The sequence below is a fragment of the Mirounga leonina genome, unplaced genomic scaffold (genome assembly GCF_011800145.1).
Source record: "Mirounga leonina isolate KUSES-001 unplaced genomic scaffold, KU_Mleo_1.0 Mir_53, whole genome shotgun sequence".
Lineage (NCBI taxonomy): Eukaryota > Metazoa > Chordata > Mammalia > Carnivora > Phocidae > Mirounga > Mirounga leonina.
Genome location: NW_023270807.1, coordinates 42062410 through 42077534, shown reverse-complemented (window position 1 = coordinate 42077534; position 15125 = coordinate 42062410). Strand labels below are relative to the sequence as shown.

Here is a 15125-nt window from a genome sequence, read left to right as displayed (position 1 = left end):
CATGTGTTTTTTTTCTTCTCGTAAAATTCTGCTGACACTTCTTATTTTTCTGTGGTCAACTCTCTCAATTTTTTGTCGTTGTGGGTTTATGCATTTTTAAATCCTTTTATTCTCAATTTTGAAAGAGCACAGAAAAATGCATGTGTTCGTTATGCCTTGTTAATAACAAACCACAGGTCCTTGACTGATTTTAAATACTTAAGGATTTTACTTCTGTCTAATGTAGTATCTGTTACTGAATCCATGTAAAAAATGTCATATTTATTTTTATTCCTTTTGAAACTTCAACATATATGTAATGTGAAATCAACACAAAAATAACAGATCAGAAACCTTTAACTAGATAAATCATGTATCTTCTGTGAATGTTAATTATTTAATAGCCTTAATATTCTTATGAGTCACTATTTCCAATATAGAACATTTTTGAGCTTTCGAACTCACAAAGTTGCAAAAATTTCACATATATAATCCAGTTAAGCCAATATATGGATTACATTTAGAAACTATTTAAGCTATGTCTTAATGAAAATCTAGTCAAGATGAAAACTCTCCATACCCTGAATGACTAACATTTAAAAAAATACCCTGTACTATGTTAACTTTTCTATTTCAAATAGAGTTAATATACGAATTTCTTTTTTTCCATAAAATGATGCTTTTTATACTTATTTAAGACATTTGGGCAGTAAATACATCATTATACCTGTAGAAAAACTACTGCTTTTCTATTCCCCATCCCACCCCAGGCCCACTGCAACGAACGGGGAATTGAAAATTCACATATACTCACTGCTTCTCAAACGACACAACAGAAGTACCAAACAGTTAAACATGTACCTTGGTCCGGGTGGTGGTTTTGTTCTGTCTTCTTTCATTCCATACAAACGCAATAGCAGCCATAAAGTGAACACCATGATTCATTGAAATGGGGCCCAATAATTCAAGAATCTGCTGTCTCAAGTTCTAAAACAATTTAAATAAACAAGTGAATTAAAAATTATGGAACATTAATAGACTGCACTTTTAGCTTTTTTTTTTTAAATACTATATAGTGCTTTCATGTTTTGCCACCCAAATAACAGTAGAGGACACTTTAATAGTGTTAAAGGAGGCAATCATGGTTATTTTAACTGGGAAAGAAAAAAAAAAAACCCTATAAAATGACAACTGCCAGTCAGCCAAATGCAGGAGTCTATATGACATAATAGGAAAACACTATATATGAAATCCAATTAGTAGATTCCTTTAAAAAGGAAAGGGAGTGTTTTATATTTAAGTGAAATTATACAACGGAAAAGCATAGTTTAATCTAAACGTAAGTACTTAAGTAAAATTTTAAAATAGTTTCCACCCTTCCTCTTCCCCTAATTTCAATTGTGCTCCCATTACTCCCCGATCTAGGGAGTCAGGTCTAAGAGTAAGATTAGGTAACTGAGGGATATCAATTCAACAACTTGACATTGTATAACATGCTTTCAAATAGAATTTTCCTCTAAGTATAAAGTAGAAAATTTGGAAAATGCCAGAGTGTAACAAAAAAATTTAGACACTCAACCATTAATCATATTATGCTGAGATAATCACTATTAACATTAATTTCTTTTTCTGCATATAATTTTTTATAGAATTATAGATACAAGATTTGTTCAATTACGTAATGTCCTTGTTTCACCGAAGTTTTACACGTTTTCTATCCACTAAGATTTCTTTAAAACCACAATTATTAGTAGCTATGTAATGTAACATTAAAAGTGTAATTTATTTAACCATTTCCATATTTGCTGTTTAGGATCTCTCTTTTTTGCCACTACATAAGTCTATAATGATATGTATGTATCTCTGCATAATTTTGATTACCTTAGAATTCATTACTAAAGTAGATTACTAGGTCATAGACTACAAAACTTTTAAAGCTCTCTGTGCATATTGCTAAACTATTTTCTAGGCGAGTTCTGCATATTAAAATGTCAACTTAAGATGTCCTAAAGGAATAAAATTATAATACGCATGAATGAAACTCAAAAACATTATGTCACATGAAAGAAGCCATATACAAAAGACCAAGTAACACATGACTCCATTTATTAAAAAGGTCCAGAAAAAGAAATGTATATGTAGAGAAAACAGATTAGTGGTTTATTGGAGTTAGTGAGGGGAACAAGGAGTGACTGCAAATTGGGCCCCAGGAATCTTTCTGTGGTGATGGACACGTTCAGTGACTGTGGTGACAGTTTCACAACTCCGGAAATGTAGTAGGAGAAAAAAATCATTGTACTGTATATACTTAAAATGGGTGAATTCTGTGATATGTCATTTCTCAATGAAACAGTTAAGATTATTTGGGAATTAACTACTCAATTCATGCAGTGTCAAAAATACTACTCAAATTATTCACAGGTTCTGAATAGTCTTTAGGAAAGTCCCGAAATCAACTTCCGAGCTCCACAGAGCAAGTGTGAATTGTCTAACCTTTGTGGCTCCAAGATTAATGGTGGTAACAGATGCAGAGGCAGCGACAGTGACCTTTTCTGAAGACTCAGCCTGATGCAGGATGCTCCAAAGCAATGTCACAGAGGACACGATCATATGAAGGATCGAGAGGATTCCACTGCGGGCTTCAAACAAGTGTTTTTGGTCTACGTTGACCAAAAGCTTAAATCGGGGGGAAAAACATGTATCACTTACTGAGGTTTACAGATGGGTACTTATTGGACCTCATTCTTTTCAAACTAGCCAGATATTCATGCAGTCTTACTTGGTGATACTGAGTAGTAGGGTCCAACAAACAGTAATGGATAATGGCTGTGATCCCTTCTAAAAGAGTAAGAATCATATCTGGTGGAATGATTGATGCCATCCACAGAGGCCTGAAATAAAATGTATTCATTTGAACACAAGTTCTGTGAAAGAAAAGTTCATGTTTTTATCAATAGTAAATGTCCAGCAGGTGCTAGGCACATAGTAGGTGCTCAATAAATAGTACAGGAATAAATGACTAAGAGCATATATTAGAAGCTTTTATATCCTAATCTCTAAAATAAGTGAGTTGTACTAGAGTTCTTTTTGGCTAAAGAACTCAATACAAAATAAATATAGCCAGTAAATTTCTAGTAACTATGTAAAAGCAGGCATATCAATATTAAATGATACAGGCAGTTCTCTCATACTTTACACGTAGTAGCGAAGGTTATACAGGAGATAAACCAGACACTAATCTATTAAACATCTGGCTAATTTCTGACGGACTAACTGAATATGGGGATACAGATGGAATTCACCACTAAACATGAAAATCGGAAACAAGAAATAAAATCAGATGGGAAAACAATTATTTTTAATTTAAAATTAATTTCTTAAAAAATTTGTTTGAGAGAGAGAGCACAGGCAGGGGAGTGGCAGGCAGAGGGAGAGGGAGAAGCAGACTCCCCGCTGAGCAAGGAGCCCGATGAGAGGCTTGATCCCAGGACCCTGGGATCATGACCTGAACCGAAGGCAGATGCTTAACCCACTGAGCCACTCAGGCGCCCCTTAAAATTAATTTTAGTGTGACATTAATTTCCACTTAGATAACTTATCAGATAAAACTAGGGAAACCCTTTGCTGGGCTTTGCATTACTTTCGCCAGCTCAGTCAAGAACATCAAAATTAATTACAACCCTTAGAATAAAAAAAGGTCTGTTTAAATACTCCTCTCCGCCATTCTTGCATTCTTTTATCGATACTCTTTCTCAAGCTGAATTTTGTTCTTTGTGAAAATAACATACTTTCTGTAACCTACTGATAACCACTAATTTATTTACTCAAACGGTAAGTGACTTTGTGGACAATTCTGTGTCATGATGTGAAAGATGTCAACGATAAAGTTAAAAATCAACCTTACCTACTATCGGATAATCCTGTTTCGTATTTGTACTGCTGGATTAGATTATCTAAATTTCGGCAAAGCTGCAGCGTCACAGAAACAACCACCCTCTGTAGCACTTTTCCCATGTAAGGCAGAGTAGACGTGATTAAAGCAATCCACTGCGGGTGCATCTTACAAGCACAGTGTTGGTGCAAAGCTCGTATCACTGCACAAAGGAACATGCCTTGACACGTGATTGGCTGAGCGTGCAGATACTGAAGAGAAGTCATGGGCTGGTGGGGATTGATGTGTTCCAGGTCCGAGACGACAAAATCAAAACCCGTTTCGCTCTCTTCGGGGATAGTCATTACCCGGTGTTCTAGAACAATGAGCCTCTGAAGCACTTTAAGAAGTTGTGACTGGAGTGTGCTGCCACTGTCAAATTCATCCTCCGAGAAATTGATAAGGCTGTCTTCTGAGAAACCCTCTTCGACGGCGACCACGTTCTTGCCTGTCACCTTCTCGCCATGCCATTTCTGTGCGCTGAAGATAGAGGACAGCAAGCAGTGAAGAATCACCTTCTGAACTTTGCACTTAGATAACATATCAGAGATAAAACTCGGGAAACCCTTTGCTGAGCTTTCTATTACTTTTGCCAGCTCAGTAAAGAGAAGCGTCAAAATTTCGATGCTCAGCATCTGCATGTTTCGATTGCCTATTAAGTCCTGTGCAGTGACCTTGACGTGAGTTGGGTAGTGGCTACGCATGTAATACAAGCAGAGGGAAATAAGGATTTCTATGTACATAGAACTCCGGAAGTTATGATTTGAGTCCACTGGAATGTGACTGTAAAAGTCTTTGCCCATAACAGAAATTCGGTGTCTGGCCAAGAGATTCTGAAGCAGAGACAACTGAGGGGTATATGCATTATTTACACTAGTGGTTGAAATGGCATTTACAAAAGTAATAGGATTAGTTTTTAAGATGGCTTTGATGGCAGAAAAAGCATAGAGAGTCCTTGATGAATCATACAACTGGAGATACAGAAGCACATGCTGATAAAGCGGATGGATGTTGAAATTGGGAGATTTCCGTGATCCGGGAGAACCCATATCACTCTCAATTTCAGAAATTTCTCCCTCTCCACAGCTGTACCAGTTCTCTAAATCCAGGCCATCGCTGAAGAACACACTGGTTTGTTTGAGTTTTTCATTTGAAGTTTTTTTCTTGTCATCATCCTTTTTTCTGGCAAGTTTTACTTTAGGTTTTGCTCCTGGTTGTTTACCAGACTCCTTAACAATGGTTTCTTTCTCGGAGACTTTTTCTGATAATTTTTCTTTGAAGCTGAACTGAATGCTACTGTGACTCCTCTGTCTAGATTTGGTTTCTACGGAAGCAACATTAGAGTCCTGCAGAGTCTGTGTGGTTCCTGAAATACAAGGTGAGGAACTATTTCTGGAGATTCCATTTGCCACACACTCATGGCCTCCCTCTGCAGACACAGACAGAAAGTGGGAACTGTCGTTACTCAGCACAGCACTCTGGCTCTGTGGAGCGGACTGATCGTCAGTTTGGAGTGTCTCTTCGCCTGGGCCTACGTCCCTGTGCTTTGGGGGCATAGCTTCAATTTCTAACTGAGATGTAAGTGATGCAGATTCTGCTTCGAGGCCACTTACAACTTTACATATCAGGTCAAACACTACTTGCTGAACGTCATCATCCGGGGAGCTCGCATTTGGCATTTGGGAATCTTCTTGGACATTCACATTTTCAGGATCGACTTCGTAACTCAAATTGTCCCCAGCAGAGGACTGTGAACATCCAGAGTCAGAACTCTGAAGTACTTCTATCTGTTGGTCTGGAAGATCAAAATCAGATACAACCATTGGAATTGTCTCACTGCTGGTACTTAGAAGGGAAAGTCTGTCGCTCAATGGATTAACAGTGAGACTAAAATTCTCTATTTCATCCATGGTAAGCGGCTTTTCACCATTCCCTTTAGATGCAATGAGTTGTACTTGGCTTACTGGCATATGAGGAAAATAGCAAAGGAAAAATAGAAGACATATTAAAATAATTGAAATGGTAGACCGAATTCAAGATTTTTAATCATTAGCTTCATCACCAACTTATACTTTCCTAAAATTATATTTTAATTTATTACTATTTTAGACCCTTTAAGTTAGAAAATTATGTAGATGACTATTAACTAGAATTTAGTAAAGACAATTCAACAAGAGAAAGCCTATTAATTCAACTGAATTGAACAGAACAACACATTTAAAACAGATACCATGTAAAAATTTGCCCTTATCCCCAAATAAGGTATCTTTTTTACCGCAGTTCAAAATTTTAGTTCTTTTCCTCCCTGTGTGATACTTCCCTTTAGCTATGCTATTTCTAAGAATTCAGGTAGTTTGGGAGTAGGTATATATATATATACATATATGTAGTTCCTTGATTTCAATAAAATTCAACATTTATGAATTATCTAATATGAGTAAGGCCCTGAACCTGGAGACAATGGCGGTGAGAGAAGGAAAAGACATCATTGCTCTCTATAGAGTTTGAACTCAGTAGGGGATCACAAACACATTCATCCATTTCTATACTTTTTGAGGGGCATACCAGGCTGACGGGCATTCTTTTTAGAAAGAGGAGAAGGCTTAGTTCCATATGAATAGTACCAAGCAAATGTTATGAAACTCAGGGAAAGCATGGTGACCCTACAGGTAAGGAGACTGATCTCAAGACAAGGTGAGAATTCAGCAGACAGGCAGGAACTGCAGCGGGTAAAATGCTAACACAAAGTTGGGGCGATAAGCAGGGTAGGGCATGCTCTGAGAACACTCAGGGGAAGTGGTGGAAAGGAAGGCAGAGAAAGGAAAGAAGGCTCTGTAGAGACACACTAAAGATGAAGTAGGAGCACACCGGCTCGGTCGCAGCTTCATCACTCAGCAGCCATGGGACTGTGAGAAAGCCACAGCCCGCTCAGCAGCAGCTCCCTGCTCAGGGTTATTTGTGAAGATACAAATGAGATATGTAAGCATCTTTTGTCTCTGAAGTGTAATAAACTAATCTAATCTATGGGGCCATTATCACTGTATTACAGATGGCATCACTCGACAGTTTGTAAAGTGTGGACTTCAAGAAATAATAGTGAATATTTAACAAACACTTAGGATATGCCAGTCTGCAATAAACATGTCACAAACAGGACGACATCTGATGTTCACAGTGAAGCCTGGAAAGGTGGGTGCTACGATCCCCATTTCACTGAGGAAGAAAATGACTTATGAAAGCTAAATGTGCACTACAAACTTATTACACATTCCCAGTGAAGTAGCTCCACAGCCTTGCAGGACCAAAATTGCTAATTACACTCTAAAGGCATTTTCATCAAAATTGGAAGACTGTCTTTGCCCAGACCTGTGTTGACTCCTCCCTTGAAAGAGTCAACTGATAAGAGAGATCCAAGTCCTCTAAGGTGCTCACTGATGAAGGACATTCTGACACGTCCCACATGAGCACCGCCATGGCATGCGGTGGGGCGGGGGAACCCCATGCAGAACACCTCACTGTTGCCAATCACCGCCGTATTCACCTCTCACTTTATTTTCATAACTTAATTCTAAATAAAGCTGTTCTACTTCCATGTGATATTCACCACTGCTGCAGGCAAAATTCTGCATGAAATGCTTGTCACTCTCTTCTCCAGGATAATAGGGAGCCTTATTCCAATAGCGTTCTGCTTGTACACGCTGCACCGAAACCCTCTGAGTTTTAGGATGAAGCAGGAGCAATAGCAATGGTTCCAAAACTCTTGCAATATCATGTCTTTGTAGCACTTGGTTCAGCCAGGCTTGTCCCACTGAGCTGGTAGAACCATCGAGGCTGTTAAGGCTATCTAACATGATGAACAGCGACCTACAATAAACACCGATAATTAAAAAAAAAAAAGAACAAAACACCTACTTGAATTGTAACACTCTAGTTTTTCTTAAATCAATATTATTATAAGTGTTATTATTTTGAATTAACTTTTTTTTTTTTTAAAGATTTTATTTATTTGAGAGAGAGAGAGAGCACAAGCAGGGGGAACAGCAGAGGGAGAGGGAGAAAGACACTCCCCTCTGAGCGGGGCTCGATCCCAGGACCCTGGGATCGAGTCCCGCGTCGGGCTCCCTGCTCTGCGGGAGGCCTGCTTCTCCCTCTCCCACTCCCCCTGCTTGTGTTCCTGCTCTCGCTGTGTCTCTCTCTGTCAAAAAAATAAATAAAATCTTAAAAAAAAAAAAAAAAAGTAGTCATACTTCAGGATAACTGTTGACCACAGTATTTTAATAATCTTAATCCTTACAGTCTCAGCAGATATGAGAAAGGAGAAAATCGTCTTTCCCCTTTTCTTATATACTTGCTTTTTTTTTTTTAAATTTCACAAGCATACATTACTTTTATAAAATAGAAAAAAAAAACAAAACCTTAGTCTTGTTTTAACAACATATTCCTTTTCAAGTCACCAAATATTGAACTCCCTGCAAGTCAGCACTGCTCCCGTGTTCTTCTGCACCCAATCTCTTTAGGAGTCAAACCTATGAGCTTAATTCAAGGAAAGACCTGTGAAAGGTATGGAGGTGTGGTTTGGAATCAGAAAACCCAAGATTCAAATGTGGGTTATCCACCCGACCTCATATGTGGTTTTGGGTAAGCCACTTAATTTCTCTGGTCCTTCAGTGCCTTGTTTGTATGATGAGCAAAGGCAAGCATCAAATGAGAGATAATTGTATGTAAAGTACGTAGGCCAAGGGCCTAGTCCATTGTACTAGTTCAACAGCAGATGGTTTCAAAATGGTGATGCTGTTGAAAAAGTAATGTCCAGTAAAGCACACATCTGGTCCTGAGCTGGGGCTATAAGCATAGTCAGATCTGTGGCTTCCTCTAGGAGAGCTGCTGGTGAAACTGCTATTATCCTGTGCCAATATCTGAACCACCACGTAACAGCATCTCCTTGGAAGTTAATGCAAATCTCATATTTGGGGGATGAGTCATCTTAAGTGGTCTAGACAAGTAGCAAAACCACTCTCAGGCAGCTACAGGTTCTCTGAATCCACGTGAAGTGGTCTGTCAGTATTTTAGCTATAGATCTATTAGGTCCATTTCAGGCAGAAGATTGAAAATAACTGTTGGAGAAACAGTTACATAATCTACTGTTTTAATGAAACTTCACTATGAAGAGAGACTCAAAATGCTGTATTCATTGCTGTATCCCCGACACCTAGAATGGTGTCTGGCACACAGTAGGGTCTTGATGAATCGTCATCTAGTGAAAGAATGGGGCTCTGGGTGCTTCAATGCCATGCATTTTAATATAGCTTCGATTAAAAAAAATAATTTATAAGTTCTCTTTATAAAATCTGTAAATTCTTATTTTCTACCCCTGCCAAACTAGCCAGAGGATTCAAGAAAAGAGACACTGTGATATCTGACTGTAAATCCAAATATCAAATGCAACCAACCTGTCAAAAGAACGTGCAAAAGATGACGACTTATTTATATGGAGATCCCTTGTGAGATGCCAAAGAACTGCAAACTTTGCATGTGCTTCCATCCTTATTTTCTGAGGAGGAATATGGGAGATTAAATTATTTTATTCTCCCTTGAAGATATTAAAGGATTTTAGTAAATCGAAGTAGCAATTTAAGAGGCAGTATTAGGCTCAATGTTCATAGTACTTAACACACAACACAATAAACTGTTTTTATGAAAGTAGAAATGTAAAAAAGACTTAAATACATGCAGAAATATTAAACCTGAAGGATCATCTCATGCTACCTCATAAATCATTAGAATTTAGTTTAGACTAGGTAACCAGATTTCTACATTACTGTATAACAGAGGATGGAAAGAACTAGTAATGCACATGTTATTATGTCTTCAGTATAGGAAGCACTTTCTCTCTTATTTTAATATAAATACTTAGTAGTCAAAATTTATTTTATTACACTATACAATTTACTTTTGCTCCCAGAAATTATATATTAATCTCAAATGAATCTGTCATTACTTATAAAGATGGTTTATTAGATTCAAAAATGTAAACACCTACAAAATTATTTCTGTAGGAAAAACATTACATCACTTTGAGATTATCTTGAAAACATTAAGTGTTATGGTAGTAATGGAAAGAACCATGGAAAAATACATTTTTCAGAAAGAGCAGCTTTTGGTGATAATGAACATAAATTAATATAAATCAGGTAGGAAATGTGAAGTTATCAAGATTTTTATAGTCTTCCTCTAGCATCTGTGGAATCCTTCAAGTAAAGGCCTCCCAAAATCAGGGACTGAAACTGTCTAAATTGCTTGTGATCAGTTAGGAGTGCTTTCTTTTTTTCCTTAGGCCTAATAAATGCTTTTCCTATGAAGGCTGTGTTTGTACATCAACCAATACAAGCATGTAAAAAAAAAAAAAATAGTATTGTATAATACATTTATTCAGAAGTTACGATTTCTTTAAAAATAAAATGCTACACAAGTAAACAGGTACATAATTTATCCTAGATTTACACTTAATGTAAACAAATGAAATTAAACGCAAGGCTTTATTAAACATTTTATTCCTAAACAATTTTCAAAGAATGTGCTAAAGTAGAAATAGAATTTTAATAGAATAAACTTTTTATTCCTCTCCTTTACTCCTTCATTTGCCACTTCCCTCCTTGCCAAAAGCTTCATTTACTCTACACAATGCCTTTTTGGGGGGCCCATTGAAACCCACTAGCATTTAGAGTTCTTAAAAAATTAGGGTGATGCACCTCTAAAAGCTGTTTGATAAAATCTTGGATTGATGTTCCAGAGCAGGCATGAGAAGACCACACTCTTCACTGAACTGCCTGAAGAGGTCAACCAAAATGACAATTTCAGCTTCTTCTCAGGAGCACCCAGAACTCTATCACTTTTACTCTTACTGACTTATGGATTACTTCGTATACATTAGGATACAAAATGCTTATTTTGGATATTTATTATAATGCAAATAATATCTCTATTAGCATTCTGTGCCTTATAAATGTAACTTGATACACGTATCACTTCATTTCACATGCATTTGTTAATGTATCCATCCATACTTCCATAACCAAGGCCACTGCTTCCTCTTTAAATGATCCAAGAACTTGGACCAGCAACAACTTTTTAATCATCGCTGCCCACAATTTGTGTCCTGAACCAAGAAATAAACCCAGTATCTGATTGTGGATTACTTGATTTTTCATATTACTGGTGCTTTTGCAAAGAACTTTCTTCCAAAAAGGACAGAACAAATTTGTTTTAAAGACATGAAGATCACTCTGAAAGAATTTATATAATCTCTAATCAGATACTAGCCACAATAATTTTCCTAGTTTCTTTATCTTTTGGTATAATGGGAGTGGGGTGGGTGGGGGTGGGACAAGATAAAAAAAAAATTTACCTTATCTTTGTGGGTTAGCTGCTGACTTATAACATCCTCACAGATGCTAGAAGAAGGAACCAAGTTATGTAATTGATAAAACAGTTCCACACTTTTCTGGTGGTGCTGAGGTGTCCTATCTCCCAGCTGATCCCACAATGTTAAAGCTACATGCTATAGAAAAAGATGTAAAAGTGACAGTGTTATGAAACCATAAATTAAACCTTCTTTAACAAGCATTTCCTGTTAGGTACAACAAGCCTCTGAAGGCCAGACTTTGAAGGTCTTCAATATCCATTATGCCACTAGGATGAAATTTACAAGTGTAGCTTTCCATGTGCTCACTTTTTGGTCATACAGGCAATTAGAAACTCTTACGATAGACCTTTAATGATTGACTGATTATTTTCATTTTTTTTTAAGGTCCCTCCCTAATGGTATTGTTTTAAACATCAAACATGGAAGCACTTTCTACAGGGCCCAGAGAAGACCCCATTTCACTATTTTAGTGACATTTAGTAAAGTGTTGCTAGAATACATTATCCTTAAGAGGATACAAACCCCACATTGAATATAATTTAATATTTATGGTTATATGTTACAAAATGAAATCTAATTCATAGTCCAAATATCCAAATCATTTAACACACACAAAATAGGTTGTATGTATTTCAGAGTTACATGTGTTAACACAGCACTTGATGATCTATGATAGCATTAATAAAAAATGTAACCATTTTTAGGGTTTACCACTATAATACTGTTACAGAAACCAACTCTAATCTAGCAGGAGAAACGATCCCGTGGGGCACAATGACTTGAAATGAGATAAAATAAAGAAAAATTTTTTTTATATATAAAGAATCTACCTACTTAAGATGTAATATAATCCAATATACTTGATGTTCTATGTAGAGGATATCATCTTAACTGTTGTGATCAAAATAAAAAAACTGCATTTTTTTTCTGAATGGCATCATACACCACAGATGATGAACAGACAATACAGAGTTAGAAAAATTTTTCCTGGGAATTTTGGAGAGCTGAGACTGTACTCTATGAAAATCAAAAGTGTCATAACCACATCATGGGGAAATAAGTTTTACTGTGTAAATGATCTTACCTCTTTTTTAGCTGTAATTATTTCCTCTGTGACTTTAGAGCCCTAATGCTTGCCTTCCCTAACCTCATCCTCATCTCCTCTCATCCTTATCTTCTTCCCTCTCACAAAACTGGGGACAAGATTGGCAAAGCAGTACAGATTAAGCTGGTATGTATCTTTTTCTATACAGTATAATACGAAGAGGTATTCAATGAAGCCTGATTATCATCTTTAAAATCTCTGCTAAGCAAACGAGGTCAAGTACCATCTTAGTCATGTATGTACTTCCTAGAATTTACCTTGAAAAATTCAGTCTTCTCAGCGATGTATCTCAGGTTGCCTGGAGTGAGGGGAGGTCTAATAACCACTGCTACTCTTCCCTGGTTTGGACTTAATGGTTGGGCAGGCTCCACGCTGTTGATGTTCTCCCCGGTGACCATGGCCACAGACTGAGTCAGTCCCACCAGGTCCATGACCAAAGAAATAGCAACACTCTGCACACTGAAATCACTTGCTTGGCTACAAGCATTCATTAGAGTCTGGAGCCACAGCGGAGGCTGCACGTGCTCCCAGTCTGAAATAAAAAGACGGAAGCCAACAGGGTTCATTACGATAAACCTTTCATGCAGATTCCAACTTCCAGGTTAATTTCAAAAAACAAAGCACCTCCTCTACCTTTAGGCCTTGATTCGTTAGTAAAACCATGGTTTCTCACCTAGACTGGAGCTTTAAGAAAATAAAGCAGCAACAAGAATTTCATAAACTTTTTTAGTATGTAGTTTTTTTATGCCAAGTCATAAATCTATTTCCCTGTCCTGAAAAATAGTACATTAATCGACACACATGACGTAGCACTCATAGCACTCACTGCACTATGCGTGTGCATATATAAAAATTAAATAATGGTAAACATATATGATACTAGTCTTAATAAAGGAAACCAATGGATCTAAATGTTACATTACTTTTCTCTAGAGAAAGGAGTTAATGTCCTTCTTAGCTTCTATTCATTTGTAAGCAATCTGTGAAAGACATCAAAATCACAACATTTTCTAATATATCACTATATATCTCCCCATGACGATAGTATTTCATCAAAAAAATCTACAAAGTAACACTTTAAAAAATGAACTGGCTAAAAAAAAGTCCCAGTTTTAATATCTGAGTGCTCCTTAAAAAAAGAAGGCGTGCCATAAAAAATATTTAAATAAAACCAAGATGACCTTACCAGTCTCCGATTTTTCAGAATGTAAGTCTGAGGTATGGTTCCCCTCAGCAATGTAAACTGGGAAACTGGAGCACTCCAGGAAGAGCTGACAGGCAGAAAGGAAGGCAGAAAGGTATTCTTTTGAAGTTTTTTGTTTACTTATGTTTCTCTCTTTTACATCCCCGTGCGAATCTCTGTCCCATTTTGGAGTCTCTCCTTGCTCTCGCTCTCGACTGAGATCCCCTGGATGCTCTGTAGCCAAAGCCTGAGAAAAAGTGTTACCCTGAATGATGTAGAGGTTGATAAGTCTGGTGAGAAACTGCTGGACATACTCCAAGCAGCACTGCATTGCAGTTTTTTGGGCTGTCTTCCCACTTCGGGGTGCTGTCCCCTGAGTGACTATGGAAGGGGGCTGGATGATGGTTTCTTCAGATCCCACGGTGGAGGCCGTTTCTGTCTCGGAGGATGTGCTACCGATGGGGATGGCAGCCGTCCCCTGTCCCTCATTCAGGTCTCTGTCAATGTCATCACTTCGGTCTGCTTGATACTGTATAAACTCAGTGAATCCACTCTCTGATGATCGACTACTTGGTGGATTTTCTCCATCTTCAAACACTTCAGTAGGATTTTCAAGAGAAACTGATGATACCTGATAGACATTAAAAAGAGCACAGGCTAAGTGGTTAAGTGTGTATATTAGAAAATAAAAATTAGAAATGGCCATGTTTTGAGAGAAGTCAGTTTGGATTAGATGATTTAAAACTTAATCTACATGTCCGCTGGAATCTTAGAATAGTTTCTACCACTGATTCATATGTCTATGATAATCAATAGGAAATACTGGTATGGGTCTAATGAATATATTAATATAAACTCATTTGCTAAATATTTATTATTCACTACATGCACAGCTTAAGGCTGGGTTCTTGAGGGCAAAATATGTGTATGCACAAATCTCTAGGATCCATATCCTTGTTTTCAAATGACTGACAATTTATTCAGTCTACTTGATGAAATCACTTTCCTAATGTCTAAACAACGCAAAGAATGAGAAATTTTAAAAAACAAATAAATTCTAATAGGTCATCTGTTCAGAACCCACGAATGTGAAATTTCTGTATGAAATGTGTAAAGTACCATTTAAAATATGTGCCATTAATCTTACATTCTTTCAATGGTTATTGAACGCACATTATGTGCCAGACACTGTATTAGGTACTAGGAATAAAAGGAATAGTTTGTAATCTGAAAGAGAAGATAGGAAGACAATTAAAATATCAAGGAAAGATGGACCAGCTGCTGAGTAGAGCTGGAATGCATTAACCATCCCCTTCCTACAAAGACAGGAGGAGTACAACCGCCAAGCATATTTTCTGGCTTAGTTTAAGGAAACAAAAGTTGTCCATATCATGAATTGCTTGGGGACTGTGCCAGAGCATAAGTTGAATTTGAATATGAGTACTTTTTAGTAACTAAAAAGTGATCTTAGTGAAGATTATTGAAGATACAAAAAATGTTCTGC

At 37.1% G+C, this 15125-nt stretch overlaps 1 protein-coding gene across 8 annotated transcripts in view; it reads right to left on the bottom strand.

The window, feature by feature from the left end:
* The window catches only part of DOP1A (DOP1 leucine zipper like protein A), a 113473-nt gene that overhangs the window by 21666 nt on the left and 76682 nt on the right, over positions 1–15125 (bottom strand). For 6 of the 8 annotated variants that reach the window (XR_004676627.1, XR_004676628.1, XM_034991090.1 and 3 more), the window contains exons 14-22: positions 13625–14252; positions 12696–12970; positions 11316–11468; positions 9361–9461; positions 7515–7774; positions 3884–5873; positions 2759–2903; positions 2473–2655; positions 841–966 (exon numbers count right to left, since the gene is read on the bottom strand). Coding sequence is in view for 6 of the 8 variants with exons in the window: in XM_034991090.1 (XP_034846981.1) it covers positions 841–966; positions 2473–2655; positions 2759–2903; positions 3884–5873; positions 7515–7774; positions 9361–9461; positions 11316–11468; positions 12696–12970; positions 13625–14252 (3861 nt within the window). In the remaining 2 variants the exon portion in view is untranslated. The remainder of the gene's footprint in view (positions 1–840; positions 967–2472; positions 2656–2758; positions 2904–3883; positions 5874–7514; positions 7775–9360; positions 9462–11315; positions 11469–12695; positions 12971–13624; positions 14253–15125) is intronic. The other 2 variants (XM_034991091.1, XM_034991093.1) reach the window with 1 other exon arrangement.